The 22,249-nt window shown below is 39.6% G+C and overlaps 1 protein-coding gene and 1 long non-coding RNA gene across 5 annotated transcripts in view; one reads left to right on the top strand and one right to left on the bottom strand.

The window, feature by feature from the left end:
* The first annotated feature begins 349 nt into the window (after positions 1-349).
* Positions 350-4,653, top strand: calca (calcitonin/calcitonin-related polypeptide, alpha). Of its 4 annotated transcripts, none has more exons than XM_062549675.1 (5): positions 350-457; positions 1,345-1,435; positions 2,028-2,156; positions 3,723-3,912; positions 4,097-4,653. In XM_062549675.1, the coding sequence occupies exons 2-4, from the start codon at positions 1,350-1,352 to the stop codon at positions 3,880-3,882; spliced, it is 375 nt and encodes a 124-aa protein (XP_062405659.1). In that variant the 5' UTR covers positions 350-457; positions 1,345-1,349; the 3' UTR covers positions 3,883-3,912; positions 4,097-4,653. The 4 variants fall into 4 exon arrangements, with proteins under 4 accessions (XP_062405659.1, XP_062405658.1, XP_062405657.1 ...); XM_062549674.1 differs by having other exon boundaries at positions 2,025-2,156; XM_062549673.1 differs by lacking the exons at positions 3,723-3,912; positions 4,097-4,653 and adding an exon at positions 2,983-3,477.
* An 84-nt stretch (positions 4,654-4,737) lies between these two features.
* The window catches only part of LOC134095958 (uncharacterized), a 121,725-nt gene continuing 104,213 nt past the window's right edge, over positions 4,738-22,249 (bottom strand). The window contains exon 3 of the long non-coding RNA XR_009940658.1: positions 4,738-4,802. This is a non-coding gene — a long non-coding RNA (uncharacterized LOC134095958). The remainder of the gene's footprint in view (positions 4,803-22,249) is intronic.

Genomic DNA, 22,249 nt, shown 5'->3' with positions numbered 1-22,249 from the left:
AAAATATGAGTGCAATGTAAGAGATTCTCAAAGCACATAAAACTATGTTTGCACAAGAATATTTATGTTGCATTTGTTTACTATCAAAAATAAATAAAGAAATAAACAATTGAATGTGGGGTAAAAGCCTCAATCACTGAGCTTAATGAAATACGCTGCAGAGTAGATGACTGGGAATTTTTGTGAATGGAGCACTTCGACACAGGTATGACGTCATTGGATTACCACATTTTTTATTGACCCAATGGATCCAGCCATTGGATGACAGAGGGAGCGGAGCTTCGTGATTGGCTCAGCTTTGACAATTAAACACCTACACAGTCAATAGACAAAGCAGTCAGTGAATATATAGAGCCTCTGTAGTAGCCAGATGGAACAGACTCACAAGTTGGTCGGCAAACCAAACTAACTCAACTTATTCCATTTCTTTCTTTTGCAAAGAGCTCTAACACTCAAGGTAAGACAGGACTCTTTCCGTCCTCCTCCTTCTCTCTGTTGGGACACTGCAGACTTGCAATGGGAATGCGTTGTTGCAGTTCTTAGACTTCTTTCACCTTTCATAAACCCGTGTTGTTTAGCCAGCCAACTGTAACGAGCATAGACGATAAAGGCTAGCTGTGAGGATTGGCTTTGAAATGTTGCATGCGTTGTTTTTGTGGTGTGTTATGTTATGGGTCGCGGTGTGAGGGGTTAAGAGCAGGAGACTGAGACTGAGAGTGGGCTCCCAAGGATACATCACATCAGTGCTGGTGTGTGTGTGTGTCGGCCAGTGCCAGTGCCAGAGGAGACGGCCAGGGACTGCAGCTCATTACACTAATGCACCAGGTCCCGCAGGAGCCTCCGCCAGCAGCTCCTAATCTTCATAAAATCACTCCAGGGATGGCATGGGCGGCCACGGCCAGGCAGGGTGCGCACAGCAGAGCAGAGCAGAGCCAGGCAGCCGCGCTGAGGAGGAGGTGGGCTGGGCTGGGCAGCTCAACTGATCCACAGCTCTCCTGCCTGCCAGGTCTACCTCCACAGCCGCCACTGCACTGAGCTGAGCTGGGGGGGCTTATCGGGGGAGTTTACTGCATGTGTGTGGATGAGGCAGGTAGTCTAACGTGGTCAGTCTACAGGTGTGGCTACAATGTCCATAGTCTAGTAGACATATGGTGACTGGGAATAGAAAGAGAGAGGTGGACCTTTTTAAGTGAATATTCCTGGAGGATTGAAGCAGCTTGCACTTTTTTTGTGCAGTGAATTGAGTGCTTTGCCTTTTTAGATGTTTATGTATTTTGTTTTTCCAAAACTCTGCGTGGATGTGAAGCATGTACTGTAAGTCTAATGGCTGTGTGTTTGCTGCAGGGACCATGGTTATGTTGAAGATCTCAGCTTTCCTTCTTGCCTATGCCCTGATCATCTGCCAGATGTACTGCTCTCAAGCCGCTCCTGCAAGGTGAGCCGTTCATTATGTATCAATGGGAACTATTGATATTGAATTTCCCCTTGGGGATCAATAAAGTATCTATCTATCTATCTATCTATCTATTTGATTTTTATTTTCATTTTCATTTGAATTCCACAGATGAGTCTCTTTTTTTCCCTAGTAATTTATGTTGGTTACATTGGTTGTGGTTTGGGCTTAGTGTCTTTAAATGTATTTGAATATATTTTATTAAATGTATCCCTTTCATCATCTACTCCAATCTATCTGGATACAGGGCAGATTGCATTACACATTGCGATGTTATGAAATATCAATAATTTCAATGAAGGAATTAAAAGATGTATTAGATGAACCCCTGCCAAGAGCTCGGTTACAACGGTATTGATTTTGTCATAAATTTAAACTTGGCTCGCAGTCAAGTCTTAACTGAGGCACTTTAAGGGGATTGTTTTAATAGTGGGTTTCTGTACACTCTGGCAGATGATAGAAGCTTTTAACATAAGCACTGCCGTCATGATCCTCCAGACAGATTTCATATCATGTGCAATTAAAATAATGCCATAATATAGTGGCGATAATCTAATCAAGGCTTTGTTAGCAGGACTGATTTTGACTCCAATCGAGTGGCACTCACTGACTATGAAGCCCGGAGGTTACTGAATGCCATTGTCAAAGAATTTGTTCAGATGACTGCGGAGGACCTGGAACAGCAAGCAAACGATGAAAATAGGTAATTTCAATTTTAATCTTAAGAGTATCTAGGGAAGTGAAATTTGAAATATTCATTGTGTACATTTGTAAGAGGTTTTTCTGCAGTCTATTTCAAAGAAAGTGTTGCTGCCACTTACATAAAATGACAGCTCCAGTGATCATTTAAAGTCCAGAGGTATGTTTGCAAATTCAAAGAGGATCATTGGCAAAAAAAAAAAAAAAAAAAAAAAAAAAAATCCTTATTGATGCCAAAACGTTCTCTGTCAGTGCCGAAGTGTTGCATGAAAATCCTTTTGAATATTTTGAATGTTGATTTTCTTGGAAAGAAAATGCGTTAAAGGACTTGTTTGCTTGTCGGCATGAGGCAGAGAAGGACTATGGAGGGCTGTATGCATGAGGTGGCGCTCAGATGAGCAGTCTACATGGTACAAAACACTTCTCACTGTAAGACAGCCGTTGAAACCCAGATGAAATTTTGACTGATTGTCAAAAGCATGAGTGGTGTTTGCTTGAACATGGCAATGAAGTATATTTTAGTGCATATTTACAACAAATAACTGCATGAACTGCAAGGTTCTAACCTGATAGATTGTCGAAAGCATGACTGATGCTTGCTTGAACATTGCAATGCAACATGTTTTACTCCATATTTACAACAAATAAGTGCATGGACTGTGATAGATCATCCTGATAGTTCATTTTACCATGGCATTATGGTGTTTGGTGCATTTTTGACATTGCATGAAGGTGAAGAAGACTGTGTTATAACTGGTATGTGTAATGCGAATGCATGAGTCTGCATGAGTTACTATGAGTCTGCTTCTGCATGTTGTCTCTCCTAACAGTGCTGACAGACCCTTGACCAAGCGCTGCTCCAACCTCAGCACCTGCGCACTGGGCAAGCTCTCTCAGGAGCTGCACAAGCTGCAGAGCTACCCTCGCACCAATGTCGGGGCAGGCACGCCTGGGAAAAGGCGCAGTCTGTCAGAGTCTGAGATCTTTGCAAGCTATGGGGAGCAGTTCAACCGCAACTGAGACTTCCAGCTTCCACCCCTTGAAATGCTACTGTAGTTTGTCCCCGGTGCACCAAATAGCAATGCATGTGGATTCTGTTTTCCTGATCGACTTGCCTGACAGAGTAACACAATAATGAAAGACAATCAAAATTTATATAATGAATATTATTTTTTGGATGTTTAATTCAGTTATGGCAAATCATTTTCCTTTTCTTTAGTATATATCACTGGTAGCATAAGGACAATGACAGTTTCACAACAGAGACAGATTTCTTTTCGTATGCATAACACTTTTCTGATTTAATAAACATATTTTTACCAATACATAGTTTGTCCATGAATTTAAGACACTAATATACTCAAACACACACACAAACACACACACACACACACACACACACACACACACACACACACACACACACAAACACATGAATATTTACAGGTAAGAAGTAAAAAAATCAACAACAACCACATCTAACAATATTGTCTACATTTGATATGATATTCTGTTTTAAATAGCCAGCTTCATAGTGATGACATACTCAACGTTGTCTTTCCTTCTTCAGCATTACGACACAGAAACGGGCCTGCAACACAGCCACCTGTGTCACCCATCGTTTGGCAGACTTCCTCAGCCGATCAGGGGGCATGGGCAACACCAACTTCGTGCCCACCAACGTGGGCGCCCAGGCCTTCGGACGGAGAAAGAGGGACAGCCAGCAGTGAATGTATAGACGTACAGGCCTAGAGGCACTGGTGAGAAAGAGCATGTCTGCCCTCCCCGTCTCTCTCTCAATTAGTAATACACTTACTGCATGCTGGAAATAAAAGTTGAGGGAACACGGGGACCACCATAGAGGAATGAACCCCACTGTGAGTAGTAGAAAACCGTCCTTGAGCAGCTGATCATCCCTGTGTTGCCTTCATTTTGCTCTTGCAGATAATGACTGTGAGAAGATCAAACGCAAGACTCCTGAGAATGAAGACGCGTCACCCTCACCAGAATGGCCTCCGAAACAACAGCACTGATCTCTTGCATCCAATCCATGTTGAACAAACAAACAAACAAACAAACGAACAAACAAACTATTTTTTTGCTTTAAAGAGAAGAAGAAACACACACACACTCATAAAAACATGAATGATCAATTAATAAAGCACTTCTGTTATATTACATTAACAGATAATCAGAAAGTCCCATTCATTTGACTAGACGAGAGGGAAAGGGCCAGGGAAGCCTGTCTCTCTCCCAGCCTAGAGCACATATTTGGTGTGTCAACTGTAACCCATGCTGCTGTGGCCGTTCTCACAGCGTTCTGCACATTTCTTTCAGGGACACCATTCATTCCACCCGCAGAGGCTGGTCTTGGCTGTGTCTTGTGCCTTGATGTAAACCACTTTACATACAAAACAAAAAAAAAAAAAACTCATTACTGTACAATATGTTTAAAAAGACGAAGAAGCTTTGAGCTATCAAGAGAAATTCATATTGTAACAATTGTGAATTGAAGCAAAATTAAAATGTATTTTAGATACATAAGGGTTGTTTTTTCTTCTGCTGATTTGGTGACTCACCCAAACATTATTTGTGATGGTCTCCCCCCCACTTCATGTAAATATGATACACAATGTTGGAGCATGATAATCTAATACAAATATAGTAACATAGAGTTATAACGCATACATAATCTTGGCACTGGTATTGTCCTGTTATTAAAGTGCACATACTAAAATGATCATATGAGTGGATCATGACACATACAAAATATATCACAAAGAAATGTATTAAGAAGTACAACAACAAAAACTGTAGCGCTAATATTTTCCATTTAAATATCTCTTTTTGCTGAACAATGCATAGGACAGTCATTCTAAAGTAAGCTAGAGTGCTGGATTAACTAATGAATGCCACATAATTTCATTGAAATATTTGTTTAAACAAACATTCATTTTAAGTCTAAATGGATCTGATCTCTCTATTATAATGTAATTCTGTGATGTCATACATGTCAACTACAAGCCTAATTGGCCATTGGCATTCTTAACGATGGCTTGTTATAAAAACAACTGACCCTTGTACATTGTCTGGTTATAAAGTAAATGATCCGATAGATTTTTATGTTAGAATGGCTTTTCGGTTGAGGACTGTGTACATCAGTGATTCTAGAGGCCTGGGGCTCTACTGTGAGCATTAACTCTTCCCATTTATTTGGTGAATAATGTTATGTCTGTCTTTATTGACTATAACTTAATGTTAGTATACTGATATAGACTGTGCCAATAACAATGACATTAATTGACTACAATACACTATTCAGACAAAGGCTTAAAATGACTACAACATTAGGAAGACTGTTTTGTGACAATAACTGTCACTGATAGTAATTGTTTTTACAAAAGCAATAGTGCATATCCTTTTGTTTAACCTTTGTTGCATACTGCGCACAAGATTGATTGGGTTGTTTTTATTCTAGTAACCTTTTCAGAGGATTGCTTGTGAACTACAGTATTCCTTTCCATTGCCTTGTGAAACAATTCAACATGTCTAACTGATTTTGCAGCTTATCATGGCGACATACCACTGTCACACAACAATCTTACCATTGTTTCTGCGCTTGATCTGTTCCATAATCTCTGACTGAATTGCACACCAGATGCATGTCACATGCCTTAGTACTCTGCTAACAGCATCTTACCACACTGCCACTGTGCTTGGGTGCATTTATAACACGCTATACTGACACTCTAATCATCTCTCTGGAGTTCTGGAAAGTATTGACTTGCAATACCATTGATGTCACATTCAATCACACCGTCACAGCACACCAGGCAGCACACCACTTTCTCAGTGATAGCCTACTGCTCCATTGAATTTCTTTTTTGTCCTTGTCCCAAGTGCATTGCCCATTGCCTAGGTAGAAGATGTTTCCTTCTCTGAAGACTCTGGGCATTGATTCATATTACAGCTCTCGAGGGAAGCGATAACTGTGGTCTGTACCAAGAGCTGGGTGGCGTTACTGGCGTGTTGAGTTAGGAACAGCCTGATTTTTTTTTTACATTGAAATATGCAAAGCAGCATGACCTGGAGACAGAGGCAAGATGATCAGAGAAGGTCAGCTGGTCATCGATCATGACACCCTTACAACCTTGGTAGGAGCAACAGATCAGGATCCCTAATTGAAATGCCTGGCAAAGTGCAAAGTCTATCAACAAGCAAAGTTCTTGTGCATGAACTATAGCTGTCGTGTGGCATGTGGGAGCATTGAGCAGACTCATTGCAGCTTGTTAAATTGCCATGGTGTTAAATTAGCCTAGTTATTAAATTATCCCTGGTTAGACTTAAGACTTTGCACTTTTGTGGAAGTACTGAGCACTTGTCCATGTTTGCATCTTGCTAAATTGTCTTGCTTATGGAGTTAAATTAGCTGATTCATTTTGTGTAGTTATTTAAGTATTTAATTAGCTTTGGTTAGACTTCCCCACACCCATCATTCAAATTACGGTGCAAGGAGTTAATTTTGATGTTGATGGTATGATGTATAGGCAAAGAGAAGGGGCCCCAGGCAGCACTAATCCTTGGGGTGCCCCCATGGCCAGGTGGTGAGATGCAGACATGTGTCCTTGTTAGGAAACATTAAACGATCACCCAGTAAGGTACTGTAGGATTTAAACCAGGAGTGCCTGTGATGCCCATGTTTGAGAGCAGTAGTAGGGATGCAAGGACTGAGCTGCTGCTCTGGCTGTCACAGACAACAGTGTTGTTTCAGTGGAGTGGCCACTTTCAGACCATATTGATCTAGGAGGTTGTTCATCCCTTTCAATAGTTCCCCACTTCAGTCGGAGTAAGAGAAGGCTTTTAAGCAGTAGTTTTATCTGAGCCAATTTAAATGCATGCAGTAGTAGGACATGTATTGCAAGCCAGTGAAGCATTAATCATAAGTGTGACTTAATGGCAGGAGATACTGCTTGGAGTTTACACACCTCACTCTTAGTGACAGCTGTGCTCTTTTTGACCAAACATCTGGATGTCAGTTTTCCCTTTACTTGATATAGTAAAGTTTAACCTACAATAGATGATAGACTCAGGTAGATATACTTTATGTTTCAAGGTGTAGAGAAGCTAATGGAAACTGTTGATGTTCTGATCGCCAGTAATGGTAATTCTAAAATAATAGTTCCGATCTCTGATCGTGATTTGATAAACCATGTCTGTGTCAAACACTCTCGGAACTTAAACCTGACTCTGCTTCCCGTTGTCCCTAACAACGACCCTTCACTGCTCCACTATCACAGTAGCCTAACCTACAGCCTCTTGGGGCTTACTGCTTAATTGCACTCCCAAGTCTATCCATTTATACTCACTAGTAGGGTTGTGAAGGAACTAGTCATATGCAAGAGAGTTACATAACTGAATTACTAAACAAATATTATTGCAATTAGTAAGTGTATTAGTGTGAAAGTGTAATAACTAAAAGTGAAAATGTAATTGAATTACAGGTACCTAAAGCTTAAGAAATCTCAGAGGGTTTTTTATCAGTTGGGATCTTTTGCATTTTTGGGAGAAAGTTGTTTTTTGTTTGATTCCACAAAAGTCACAGAAAGAAAATGACTCCACAATTTCTGTTTGACATCTTAGTGAGATTTCAATGTAATCATTTTTGAGCAGTTTGCAAGTGAAAAGAAATCCACAATATTCAATAATTACTCAATACTGTGCCAAGTCCTGATCCATTAATCCTGGTCATAAAAGACACAACAACACAAGAATCTGCTAATTGGACAATTTACAGTAAATGCCATTTATGCGCTCTTTCTCATAGCCGCATGTCATTATCTAAATGGATTACAGAAAGCCAAAACCAGCTCCACAGCCCAATCTTGCACCAGAATTAAACAAAAAAATGGAAAGATCAAAATGGAAAGCATCAATAAAGAATGGCGAATAAAGCTGCAGGCACTTAAAACCACTGAGCTGAATCATTCATTCCCTTTCTTCCAAATGTATGTGGTCACTCAATGGCCTCTTGCCAGAAAGTGAGCAAACACATTGGATTGAACTGGAGGGGGGTTATACATGTTCTTCTAGTTATGATTACGAAACAAAAGTTGGTGACTTCCAGTGGGTGACAGACACTTTACGTTACGCTATACTATATAGGAATGCAGCAAATTATTGCATAATTATATTGCTGTATAGATTCATGTAATATCAACGGTGTCTGCAGCCACAACAAAATATTCTTAAAAGGCCAATGGAAATGCAAACAATATTTACATGTGTGTTTCTCAGACAGTTCTCAGACTACACTGTTAACATGTCAACATAATGACAATGGCATGTTCAGTGTCTTTATATTCATATATTTTATTCTATTTAAAAAAAGATACTTTGCAGACTGAATTAGACTTCACATATATAAGGGATAACAATGTACATAATTTTCTTACTGATTTCAATGCATTTTCGAAAAATAAAACCGAAGTGGACCACTGGACATAACCTATTTACACGTCATCCATATTTAATGCATCTGACCTATGCATTAATGGACCGAGGAGAATAATTACTGGTTGGGAAAATGTTGTGATTAAAGCTTTATAGTAATCGCTGCAATGAGAGTGGAAGGCGTGGAGATGTCATGGATGATGGAGAGGGCTGACTTTAAAGTCAATTAGAGCTGTATTCTAAAGCCAGCGCTAACTGCATTGTGATACTTGGATCGTGCGCTGCTGAGGCTGGACTGATGACTGGATATGGAGCTACCTCATACTTCTCACTGACAAGAAGTCTTACTGCTGTTTTCCCAGAACAGTCCTCTTAGTTTGGGTCCTTTTACGACAGGTCTTTGGGTTTTTTTTGTAAATTGATTGCTTTTAGTCAGTGATGTCTTCCAGTGATTATTCATTTCCTTCTGTTCATCATTTTTAAGCAGTTATCTACAACTATACTATCAAATCTTTTGGTATTGGCTATATGGTCATGGATATGTCTAGTCCTACAGTTCCATGTGTGAATGAACATACACCTCATCTGCAAGTCGTTAGTCTTTGGAACATGCAGATCAGGTCAGTGGGGCAAAACGTGGCTCTCGTTAAAGAGAGGAGTGATTCACAATTTGCTCAAGATGTGTAGACATTTGCTATTGAAACATCAATAAAGCATGAAATGGATGGAAATGTACTATCTGTCTGTGGTCTCTCTGTGTCTGGGGTCAGACCATTCAGCACAGAAACCCAAGCCACATTCAAATCTAATCCAAAATTTGAATATTAATGATCCGTTTTAGCCATGTCAAATTTATATTACATAGCCGTTAAACCATGCTTTGTATTGAGGGTCATCAGCGGTTGCAGTTCCACCTAGGATAGGATGTGGGTGTCTGACAAATTCTAATGGAGCATTTTAAAAGTCTCTAAATAGCCTAAATGAAGTGGTATAGCGTCACTATCCCTCTGACAATGCCAACATGCTATTAAAAACGGCATAGCACAAGGTAGCCAAAGCTGTACCAGTAAAGATGCCAAAAGCACATCGAGACATTTATGACTCCACTAAAATTTGTGTGGAAAATTAAAATGTTTATGGCTTTGTGCTTCATAGGTAAATTACATTTTACTAGACCCCTCAGGTACAATCCATTCTAATTTTGTCATTTTTGATGAGACAATAAGTTAATGAATGTGTATTCAACATCATCACAGGCATCAGATCCACTAGCCACAATATTTTAAAATTCTCTTCAGACAAAAATGAACAGGGATGTTCCACGTCCCTGAGGATTTATGTCAAATATGTATTGGGATTTTTTTAGGTTTTTTAAAAAAATTGTCTTGTATTGACTGAACTTCAATATGATATGTCAGATTAATTATACATGACCATGAGATCAGTCTACACATCACAACGGTTCAAAGCACACGGGTAATGGGTAGTCAGAGTGAATATGAGAGGTAAATATTCATTCAGTCATGCTTCACATTTCTGTAATATTAAGCACTGATCAATAAAAAATAATATTGTAAATGTGCTTCTTTTTGGGGGTAAATACAACTAATGCAAGACAAGATGTATACTGTGACATTTTGAAAACTAAAAATTAGGTGTGCTAAATTAACTCACAATGGGGAATGAACTTCACTACATGCTGATAGTCTCAACACAGATGGTGGTTCTAAAGATTTCAGATCATTTATTTGCAGAAAGTTTTTTTTTATTTTGACAACAGTTTGTCTAAGGCTTAGACAAACTGTTGTCAAAATAAAAAAAAACTTTCTGCAAATAAATGATCTGAAATCTTTAGAACCACCATCTGAACCATAGAACCACCATAGAACCACCTTAGACTCTAAGCCATCATATTTAGTGAGCCTGAGCAGAAGGCAGCAGCATCACAGAGACATACAGTACTGTATCTCCTCTGAGGCTTCTCTGCCTGGCCTTTAATTAATCAGAACCTCACAGTAGGTCAAACTCAAAACTCCAGGAGGTGATATAAGTGGACACAGGTGGGAGGAGAGAAGGGGATGGTAGTGATGGGTATGGTTTCACAAAAACCCTTCAGCCCAGGTCCACTGTATTTTAAAGTTAGAAGGGGGTGCTAAGTTACAGTAGCTGCTGCGTGTCTGTGATATAAAACCAATGATCACAAAAGTCCTTTGGCAGGTAAAGTCACAATACAAGTGCAGCCCTACAGCGTATTCAGCTTTATTGTCTAGGCTGGGGGCCAATTACATAACCCTAGGAGGTGTGTATGGTGATGGAATGATAGAAACAATGCAATAATACATGTCCTTTCATTGTGTTGCCTCCATTTGAGATGCAGCGTTTGAGATGCCACCCAGGATATTAGTAGAGGACAAAAATGCCTATCACAGGAAAATAGTGATGGCTGTTTTTGACATCCTCAAACTTATTCCAGAATCAGGAGAGACTTTCAGTGATGTCTTGCCTTCCTTTTTTTGTAACAAATAGACCTCTGAAGTTCGCCTACAAAAAGGATCCAAAGCTGCCATCTTTGCCCATATAAGGAGATCCGGGAGTTAATTGAAGCTAACTGCCTATGGCAAGTTGCATTGTAAGTTAGCTCTGGGGTAGCAAATACCAAAGTGTGCCGTCTTCACCTACCAAAGATCACAGTATCCACTAGACGGCAGTGGATAAAACTGTGTAGCGAAAAACGTCTGCATTTCCAATGTCATCATCCCCGCGAGAGTTTAACAGGTGCGATAATTGGAAATCCCCATGTTATTTTCCCATACTGTAGAAAAAATCTCAAGATACCGGATCTCCTTATTTGGGCAAAGATGGTAGCTTTTTTGTAGGCGAACTTCAGAGGTCTATTGTGCCGTAAAATGTCAACTTATGAGTCAAAAGCTCAGGTTTCCCAAAACTTCCCACCACATGTACTCCGTTTCAAGTGCAGTTGGAGTAGGCTGGGTGAACCCTGCCTGAACTTCCGAGGAATTTGAATTTTGCCCGGCAGCTCAGGCTGGAAACCAGCAGATCTATATCCTCTGTTTACTGCCAGAACCTTTGGCTCCAATCAGAAACGGCCATACTCTTGTCCTAGCACGCTATTGGCCGGTGACGTGACGATAACGAAACTTAATAGACAGGTCATTTGCTCAACTTTTTGGGCCTAGTTTTCTGTCAAAGTTTTCTCAATGGATTCCTGGTCAGAACCCCTATTGAAACAGATTAAGACTTGGGGCATGTTAATTTTGTCCAAAAATTCAAGATGGCCGCCGTATGGGCAATTTCGTATCAGTTGGAACAGGTCCGACACCATGGTCCTCAGTTTTTCCTGATTTTTGGTCAAAATGTTCCTCCATGTCTCATTAGAGGAAAACCAAAATTTTAGCTTGGTATCTTGTTTTGTTTCTGAGATATGGCTCTTCAAATGTGGATAGACGTGTCCTAAAAAAAGGCTGAAAATGCCTGTATTTAATGAGCACCACTTTTTTTAAAACCCCTCTCCTGTCTTAAGCCTACCATATTATTTTCTAAAAATTTGAACACTGGGGCAGTACCCTGTTTAGTTGTCCAATATCACAAAGGAATTATAGTCCTTCCCACCATTGAAGACTTATTTATCGAAACAAACCCATATATTTTTTAAAGCAATGAAAAACAAAAAACCTGTTTTTGTTCTCTTATGCCGAGGTGTTGGTTTGATTTGTATGAACCTCCTAGAAGGACATTATGGGGTTAAACCCCATTTTTTATGTTTGAGGGATCAGATTGCCATCCTGTAAACAGGATAAAAATGTTATATCCCAATTTTACTCTTTATTGATCCCTTAGAATATGTCCAAAAGTTGTCAAAAATGAAAAAGGCGACTAAATTTAGGGGCCAAGTGGATCAAGTCACACAAGGCTAAAAATGTAATATAAGACAGATTAGATACTGAGGGAGAACACTGTGAAATGTATAACCCCTGTTACGATGTCCTTTGAACCCACTGTGTCCCTAACTGAGGTTAAGGGCTGAAAACCACCAACCACCGATCCGGTGGTCTCCAACTTTTTCATATCTCTTGATTGAAAATGTATAGAGACTTAAAACTCATATATGTTGTTCATCTCTTCAAAGCGTTTTTTTTTAGACCATCCATAACTTCCTGTAATAACCGGAAGTTGGTTTAAAACAGGAAGTAAACTTTAAAAAGGCTGTATCTCTGGGGGGAAAAAATTAAAAAGCTGTTGGGGCCAAAGTGTTGAGGCCAACATCATGGTTTGAGAGATTGTGTAGGAGTATGTTTCAGACCATTTGGAGTTGAGTGGTACCCACTTTGTATGACATAAAAAAATCGCCCTTAGGGTTTAACTTGACCAAAAAGTGTAGGCCTCAACAGCTTTTTTGTTTGTTTTTTCCTCAGAGATACAGCCTTTTTAAAGTGTACTTCCTGTTTTAAACCAACTTCCGGTTATCACAGGAAGTCATGGATGGTCTCAAAAAGCCGCTTTGAAGAGATGAACAACATGTATGAGTTTCAAGTCTCAAATTTTCTATCAAGAGATATGAAAAAGTTGGAGACCACCGGATCGATGGTTGGTGGTTTTTAGCCCTTAACCTCAGTTAACACAGTGGGTTCAAATTTTTTTTCAACATGTTCTCTTACTCATGGACTATATATATGTAAAGTTTTAAAAATGTGAGTGCTATCCATTCATGACCATAAGAGAACAAAAACAGGTTTTTTGTTTTTCATTGCTTTAAAAAATATATGGGTTTGTTTCAATGAATAAGTCTTCAATGGTGGGAAGGACTATAATTCCTTTGTGATATTGGACAACTAAACAGGGTACTGCCCCAGTGTTCAAATTTTTAGAAAATAATATGGTAGGCTTAAGACAGGAGAGGGGTTTAAAAAAAGTGGTGCTCATTAAATACAGGCATTTTCAGCCTTTTTTAAGGACATGTCTATCCACATTTGAAGAGCCATATCTCAGAAACTAAACAAGATACCAAGCTAAAATTTTGGTTTTCCTCTAATGAGACATGGAGGAACATTTTGACCAAAAATCAGGAAAAACTGAGGACCATGGTGTCGGACCTGTTCCAACTGATATAAAATTGCCCATACGGCGGCCATCTTGAATTTTTGGACAAAATTTAACATGCCCCAAGTCTTAATCTGTTTCAATAGGGGTTCTGACCAGGAATCCATTGAGAAAACTTTGACAGAAAACTAGGCCCAAAAAGTTGAGCAAATGACCTGTCTATAAGCGACGCCAAGTGCAGTAGAAACAAAGCGCAGACTAATGTTCAATCTTAAAAGATTGAGCTTAGTATGGTGAAAACCAGACTACAGTTGGAGTCCAATTTAGTTGGAGCATTATCATAATGAAACCTAAAGGGTTCATAGTAGCCTGGGCCATAGGCTAGTACTAAGTGGATCTATGTCAAAATAATATAAATATTATATTATAATATATATATTATAAATATAAATATTCTCATAACTGCTAATTTTTACAGTAGTTCTGTAGGATCTGTGACAACTATACAGACTACTCCTTACATAACACACATAACACACATCCACAACAAAAAAACAATCAACCAATTTTCAGCCAAAGTGACTGCTCCAAGTCCTCACAATTAAATGATCCTGTACAAGCATGAACTCCCATGGGCCAATATCAGACCACCCCATGGCCCATAGCTTGATAAGAGCCTTCCTGCATTCTAACTAAGCCTCTGTATGAATCTCATGGATCAATACTGACCACTTCCATTAGCGAGGGAAAGTCTACCTATCAGATATGGCTGTTCAGTGGGAGACTAGAGTGAGAGTCACATTTCAGATTGTACTCTGATAGTGCCCATGTATATAGAGAGAAAGCACCATGCTGGGACAAGGAGATCAATAAAAAAATACAGCAAGGGTATCAGACAGTCTCAGACTATAGTGGAGAAATCCAACCGTGGAAACCATGCAGGGAATATTGCTACATCATTGGATAATTTACTAATAATTAACAGCTCCATTTGTCCACTTCTCAAAATCGCCATGGATTCCCAATAATCACATGGGTATTCTAGGACTGCTTTAACAAAGTAGAACCTTGCTGTCTGCTTTGTACTTAACTTCCAATGAATGCTACACTTTCTTTTTAAATTAAACCATTGACAAATACATTTTGATCTATGCCTGAATGAAAAGGAATAAACCCATTATATCTCCATTATAACACATTGTAAGCGTCAGTGTCCCTTAATACTGTTAAATAGGAATATATAGCATGCATATTTAAAGATGGATCACTTTAACACAACATACAGTATAGTGCAAATCCTATCTCAGGACATCTGCACTTGATCTGTCAAATTGTATCATAGCACACAGAGAATGTTCTGGAGACAACCAGAGAATGTCACAATGGCACTCAGCTGGGTTGATAGGAAATGACATCTTCATGCATAAATGATTGCATTGCAACACAGGCTGACATGACTACATTCAACTAGTCATTCAATTCCACGCTTTAAAGGGCACATACTAAATGTTCAGTAGAACCCACACATATTTCTATAAAATGCTTCTTTAAAAAGCCAGTCTTACATGTAAAACCTGTCCTTACCAGCCCAGACATAGATACACTATTTAATTCTGGGAAGACATCATGCGATTTTTATGCGACATTGCAGTTGAGGTTTCTTTGAAAACATTCCCATGGGGATGTGGCCAAAAGGCCCACTCTCATTCTCAGAGATGCGACCTCAGTTTGTCCGGCCATGAGTGTCTGGTTCTGCAAACTGAACTCACTTGAGGCCCGGGTTTGTGTCACTGAGCTGAAGAGTGGGGTACTGATGGGTCAGTTCATTCAGATGAATAATGAAGCTTATCAAGGCAATGGCCTTAGTTTCCTCATTTTGTGGTTAACCATGTTGGCTAGAGCTCTTACATTTGGTTGGACCAAGCCAGTACTTTGTCTGGTCATGTGTGGGCATCAGAACCTGAAGTCCTGGGATCTGCAACTGAGTTGCCTTTGTTTTTCCAGCTGGAAATGACGAATTGATTTGATGATTGCTAAATTGATTGCTAAAATAGTCACATTGTCTCAATATGCAGATTGATGTTGCCGAGTTCACCGTAAAAGGTACCAAATATCAAACCTGATATGGCACCACATGATGTGGTTGAGCCTATAGGCTTGTGTGATTGGCTTCTGGAGAGTTCTTGTAAGTTCTTATTCTTATAAGTCAAACTGACAGATCAGAGAGAGTGTGTGGTCTCAGATGACTCAGTGAAATTGCCACGCCGCTGTTCTGACATATTTGTGGGACTAGAGACAGGTTTGAAAAAAGATCCCTACGCCTCCTTCACTCTAAGTGAGTCTTACAATGACAGTGACTGGGTGACGGGCAGAACGCTGACGTTTCTGTGACGCTGCTCTTCTAAGAGAGACACCAGGAACACGCAAGCTTGATGCTGTTTCTTGAAAGGTTGGCCCGGTTCAATGCATCAGAAGCACTTTATGTTTCAAATCAAATTAGCCTCTCTAATAAAGTAGAACAAAATGTAAAGGAAGTACACATACAGTATATAATATATTTGACCAAATGTTAAATTGCATTCCTGCATCGCTGTAGCCTATTTATTCATGTCATTCCCTATTATTTTATGAGGCATAACAATTTTATGAGTAAGAAGCATTTACATGTATGTTTAAGGTATTAACACCACAAGAAACAGTGGGAAAATCATACAATCTCATTATTGCACATCTTGCACACTGTACAAATCTTTGAAGAAACATATCTTGAATTTGCCTTATCTATTTCAGTTGACTATAATCAACATATGACTCACTATACAAGACACTTTGTACAACATTGCCATCATGTGGTGCAGGACAGACAAAACAGTTTTTTTTTCTCCCTCTGTAATTTTACAGTCAGATACCGTGTGGTCTCACTGAGAGCAATTCTATTGCACTCCACACTGTATCCTCATGTTAGGTCACCATACACCTATTTGTTATAATAATAGTTATCAGTATATACAGAAAACATTTTTCAGGCAGTGTTCCGATAAGGCATTTGAGTGTGTGTGTGTGTGTGTGTGTGTGTGTGTGTGTGTGTGCGCGCGCGTATATGTGGCTATATTATCCTTCATCATTTTTGTCATCAAACTGTCCTTTTCATCCGCCACTTATACAAACAACCCAATCCTTTCAAATCGTACATAATAAAACATAATATAAAAGCACTGCAATCCAATACATATCTTCAAACATCAACACATCTGCAAGCCAACACAGTACATATAAACTGGGAAATCTTTTTGTTATCATAAACTCTGTGTGCCCATGTTTCATATTAATCTTTGGTATGTGATTCGACCATAGATTCCTTTATCATTGATATTGATATCAATACAATTGAGAAATTTCATGAATTTTATATGTATATAATTTACATGTTGGTTCCTGAAATCACATGGTCTTAGCAGTACACAGGGGGGGCTAGATGTGAGTCTGTCCAGCTCTGAGAGTTTGAGTTACATGCATTCAGAAAATGCCAATGCCGTTTTCATGATCACAATCTGGGATAATCTCTTGCTGCTCTTGACCATTTACTGTATGTGTATATGACAATTGCACTACCCTATTCCATCCATAGTATTCTATTTATATTTATAAAATGTACATACTGTACTGTACTTATACATAGTCATATCCTCTTCATACAGCACACACACTTATTTGTTACTATTTTTACGCCAATGTTACTGATACTACACTGCATATGTCTGTCATATCTGTACATATCTAGTATCTACTATTCACACAGAACATCCATATTTATTCTGTTCTGATAATGCTACTCTTAATACACTGCATATCTATGCTTACTACTCTTATAATGCTACTGCTACTACACTGCACATATCTGTACATGTTGTTCACACATTGTTCATACTGCATATCAATATCTATTCTGCTCTTATAAGGTTAATGCTAATATTATATATATATATTCATATTTATATCTTTATACATTTATTGCTTTGGACAAAGGCGTCTGCTAAATAACAATAAATAACAATTTATATTACTGTAAACCATACCACTCTCTGTATACTACTGTCGGCACTGCACTATAATGTACCACCTGTATATACTGTGCACATTCTTTTGTATATCACATCGCATTGCTTTTTTGCACTTCTCGTTAGATTCAAACTGCATTTCGCTGTCTCAGTTCTTGTACTCTGCACAATTACAATAAAGTTGAATCTAATCTAATCTAATATGAAAAACAAATTGAAGCTGTCTTTTCTGTAGGCTACTTTACTATAACACAGGGTTAGTCAGAAACATGAACAGTGGAGGAAAATACTCAAATACGACAAGTGTCTGACTGTAAATTGGTGCATTACAAGTGAATATTGATATGAATGCAACAACGTGCTGGTCTTAAAGCTTGGTACAGTCAAAGCGTTGTAACTACCAAATTAGATTTTGATATATATAATTGGCCAAGTCACCTGTTCAACTGTGGAATAACAATAGCATTGGGCTCTCACTATCTGTACCATTAACGACGACCAGCATTTGATGGCGAGAAAGTCTGCCGGCAGGCCTTTAAACACACCACAGTTTTACAGTAGATTATTATTCTCGGCTCTAACCATGAACAGTCGACTACAAGAGCACATTCCATTCTACTCAGTCTCCCTGCTTTACTCAAGTGGAGGGAACGTAGTCAATTATAGAACACATTCATATTATATTCATAATGCGCTATGGTGCACACACTCACAGAGGTCTACTGGGTTTAATTTAACATAATTCCATCGCCTAATTTCTTTTCCTCTATGCCAGTAGTAATGAAACTTTTGTATTTGATCTAGATTTCCTCCAGCTGAAGTTTTCCAAAGACTTTCAAGATTTTCAGATGAGTTGAACGCATGGCATTAAATTTAAAGGGAACATAACCCATGGCCCTTTAATTGTGCTGAAATAAAAAGATAATTTGTTTCAAAGCAAGTAAAAATACAGAGGTGGTGGGTGCACTGTGCATGGATTGTATAGGATTACTCGATGAAATAATGATGAGATTTCTTTGTCTCATGAAAAGAAACTTTATTAATTCAAATGGACAGGCCTATTTGGACCTGTCTTTCTTTCAGACTGAATTCATATCATAGAAATCCCCTTGTCTCTTAAGAGGATGGAATAATACATTTGGTATTTTCTAAACCTGTAAGTGGACATGTTATTGAACATACTCCAATATCTAACATACTGTAACTAGATGCATTTCAGGCATCTCGATTGATTGTAAACCAGTTGTCGACCTGTTTACTGACTAATTCCAACAAATACCAGAGCAAATTAGTATATTCCTTTATATTCTTTGGCTCCTCTATACACAAGAATGCAGTGGATTTTTTTAAGAGACTGCACATGCTATTCTATCTGTGGTCACAAGATGGTAGCAAAGAGTTATGGGACTGTGCAGTTTGATTTTTAGAACAGACCGGCGACCAAGGAATAAACATATGGTTTGGAAAATATTTGCCACTGTTTATGATCTGTAATAATTCATAGAGTACTGGATTAATTTCTCTCTGCATTTGTAGGAAATAGTTGATGCCTTGTAGAGGCTTTTAGCTAATTGTGTTTCAAACTGTCATTCAGAATTTCTCCTGAGTGGCTTGGGTGAGGAAGATTTGGGACATTTTGTTGTATAACGAATGGGATTCGATGTAAAAAAATGCTCAGGATTTGTGTGCACATTTCTCAAGTATAGACTGCTCCTTAAAATATGTAATATTGGGTTTATTGTGCCAAAAGACTAATTCAATAATACTCATTCTAACCAGCTCTTTCAGTGCAATTAGTTCTAGCATGTCTAACTTTCCCTTAGGCTATTGTTATGTTACTTATCAAATGGTGTATCGAAATAATTATCCTATCAGATAATTCAGTAATTTATTTCTCATAATTCACAATTTACAGACACATTCCATTCTATTGGTGATACGCTGCAAACTCTCTGAAATAAAGAATTAAACCCATAGACATAAATCCAAAAGCATATGAAACAAAATAACTGCATATCTAGTTGAAACATCAATATTCCATGAATTCCTCTTGACTCTTGTTTATGAATTAGATTGGGCTGGATTGGAAATGGATTAATTGCAAACCTACAGAAATATTTATATTTCATGAACGTCTACAACTGTGTTTACTTGGCAACTGGAACACAGTTGATGCTTTGTGCAGTAAGGGGTCCTACAGTATGAAACATCTGAAATGCCGCTAGGAGCGAGCGTGTCAGTGTGCATCTGTGAGCACAGCGGTGTGTGTGTGTGTGTGTGTGGTTAAGACAGCAACTCCCTCCACCAGCTTGGAAGAGAGATGCGGCCATGTCTATCAAACCCACGCAAGCAATCAACATAAGAGGCCGTTTATCATAGGGGCAGGATATTCTTAGCGCAACATTAAACAGACTGCTGAAGGCCGGTGTTGTGAGCATCCCCGATGCTACTGCCCTCTGAAGACTCCTTCCAACGCACGACCGCTGGAACGCATTCCACACTCTGTAGTGCAAAGCAGCACTACTTAACTATGTATATACGTCCCAACTGTGCTATGCTTTATCCCGCTGCTCTGCCTTAACTGTAATTGATGGGAGGTGGCTCAAACAGGGTGCTTGATAAGGGTCATATTGATGTTTTCAAGCTTAACTGTCAGTGATCTCATTAGGACTTGAGCCTCGGCATGAAAGGCTTGTAATGCTTTGACTGTCCTGTTGTGGAGAAGAAAAAAAAGGCATGGACATGATCAGTAACCACAGCTGCTGGGACTGAGGAACAGTCCCAGTAGTGTGGTCCAGCTATTATATTAGTTTCCTAATATGTGCTCAGATGGGCTAAGTATTTCAGTGGCTCTAATGCAATGTACATGGCGTTACTGAGTTAAAGAAGAGCATGTTTATTTGCCGGCATGCAACTGCTGGTATGAACATCTGTCAGTTACACTACAGTATGTTCACCCTCAATTCTTGACTTGATTCTTCTCTGTCCCTGAAGAAGAGGAGTTGCACAGAGCGAACACAGCAAACAGTGCTAGGGGACAGGGCTCCCTCCATACACTGACTGAAGTCACCATTAGAGCTGGCTGGGTGTATGCTACCTACCCTGAACTGTATTCTGCGCACACCAAAGAGCTTGGATGATCACACGGCGGCCGTATTGTCTCCCAGCCACACTTTTAACATCAAACCCCCCCCCCCATCACCCCTCTCCTCCCTCCCTAGTGTCTCTGGAGGAACAGAGGAGGCTCCGTGTGCGGACTCTCCTGGTCTCGGCTCCTCTTTGACACGGCTAACTATCACCGGGAGGCTCCTGCCGCCTCCTACATCTCAGTGCCACGGCTCCAATGCGGCGGCCACACCAGGGCCCTGAAGGTGAACGCGAGCACAGAATCCATACTCATGTGTTGTGCTGTGGTACCTTTCCACACAAGCTGTCACTGTGGCAACACAGAGGTGCATTTGTGCGGCGCCTCACAAAGCTGCGCTTGTGAGAAAGTCTGTTGGTCCGGGGGAAGGCTATAGGTTATGTTTGCAACAGGCAGCCATCCATGTGCTCAGTTTTATACATTTTTATAAGACCCGGGGAAGTGGAATTTAACCAGATGGAAGCTTGATATCTCGGCCGTGAGAGCTCACATGGATATGAATTGTTGGACGATTATCCACCATCTGAGAGAGGGAGAATCTCTGTATCTCCAACTGGTCCAAGACTGTCAGTTTTGTTATGACAGGTATTTTGATGAATGTCCACCGTTGTGAGGCCGCCTCAGATATTTATGCTCAACACTGGTGAGATCAAACAGCAACAAGGATTTACTTTGCTGCATATGAATCTCTTGATTATCCGGGTAATTTATGTTCTTTACTCTCTCTCTCCCTCTCTCTCTCAAACCAATCCTGTCAGTTGCTCCAGCCGAAGAGTTTGTCTAACACTGAAAACATTGAATCTGATATGGAAAGAAGTGCCTGACAGATAAGTTCAATCACACATAGAAAGAGAAAAAAAATCCTATGTTTGTAAATGAAAGCAGTCCCACACAGGAAATACATCTAGAGATTGGTACACAGAAAAGAAATGGCTCAATTTGGCTTGAATTCAACAGAGGATGAATATGAGATGACATGTAGCATCTCATCCGGTCAGATAAGGTGCTACTTTTTTCCCTGGGTGTGCTCAGGTTACCTCAGGTATGCTGTTTGAGAGTTTAGCTTTTTTTGGGTTCAGCACAGCTCAAAGGAACAATGCGCCCTGTTTTAGTTTATTATGAACAAAGCCTTTGTTTGAGGCGCGCACAGGGCGAGGTCCAAAGGTTCACGGGAGGCTTTGAACTGGCAGGTCAAAGACATCACAGAACCGGTGGGTTGCTTCACATTCAGTTGGCTCCCTCACATGGGATGGCCAGCACATTTGTCCTTTTGATTGTCATCCATTTTTTCTAAAGGGCTGGACGGGACTATAGGTCACTTTGATTCTTTTATGTGGAGACACCAGCCATGACTTTCATACTAGCTTTCTTCTTTTGCCCTTCTGG

This window comes from Sardina pilchardus, chromosome 11 (assembly GCF_963854185.1).
Source record: "Sardina pilchardus chromosome 11, fSarPil1.1, whole genome shotgun sequence".
NCBI lineage: Eukaryota > Metazoa > Chordata > Actinopteri > Clupeiformes > Clupeidae > Sardina > Sardina pilchardus.
Note: the sequence above shows the minus strand (reverse complement) of the source record. Positions and strands in the feature narration are given on the sequence as shown.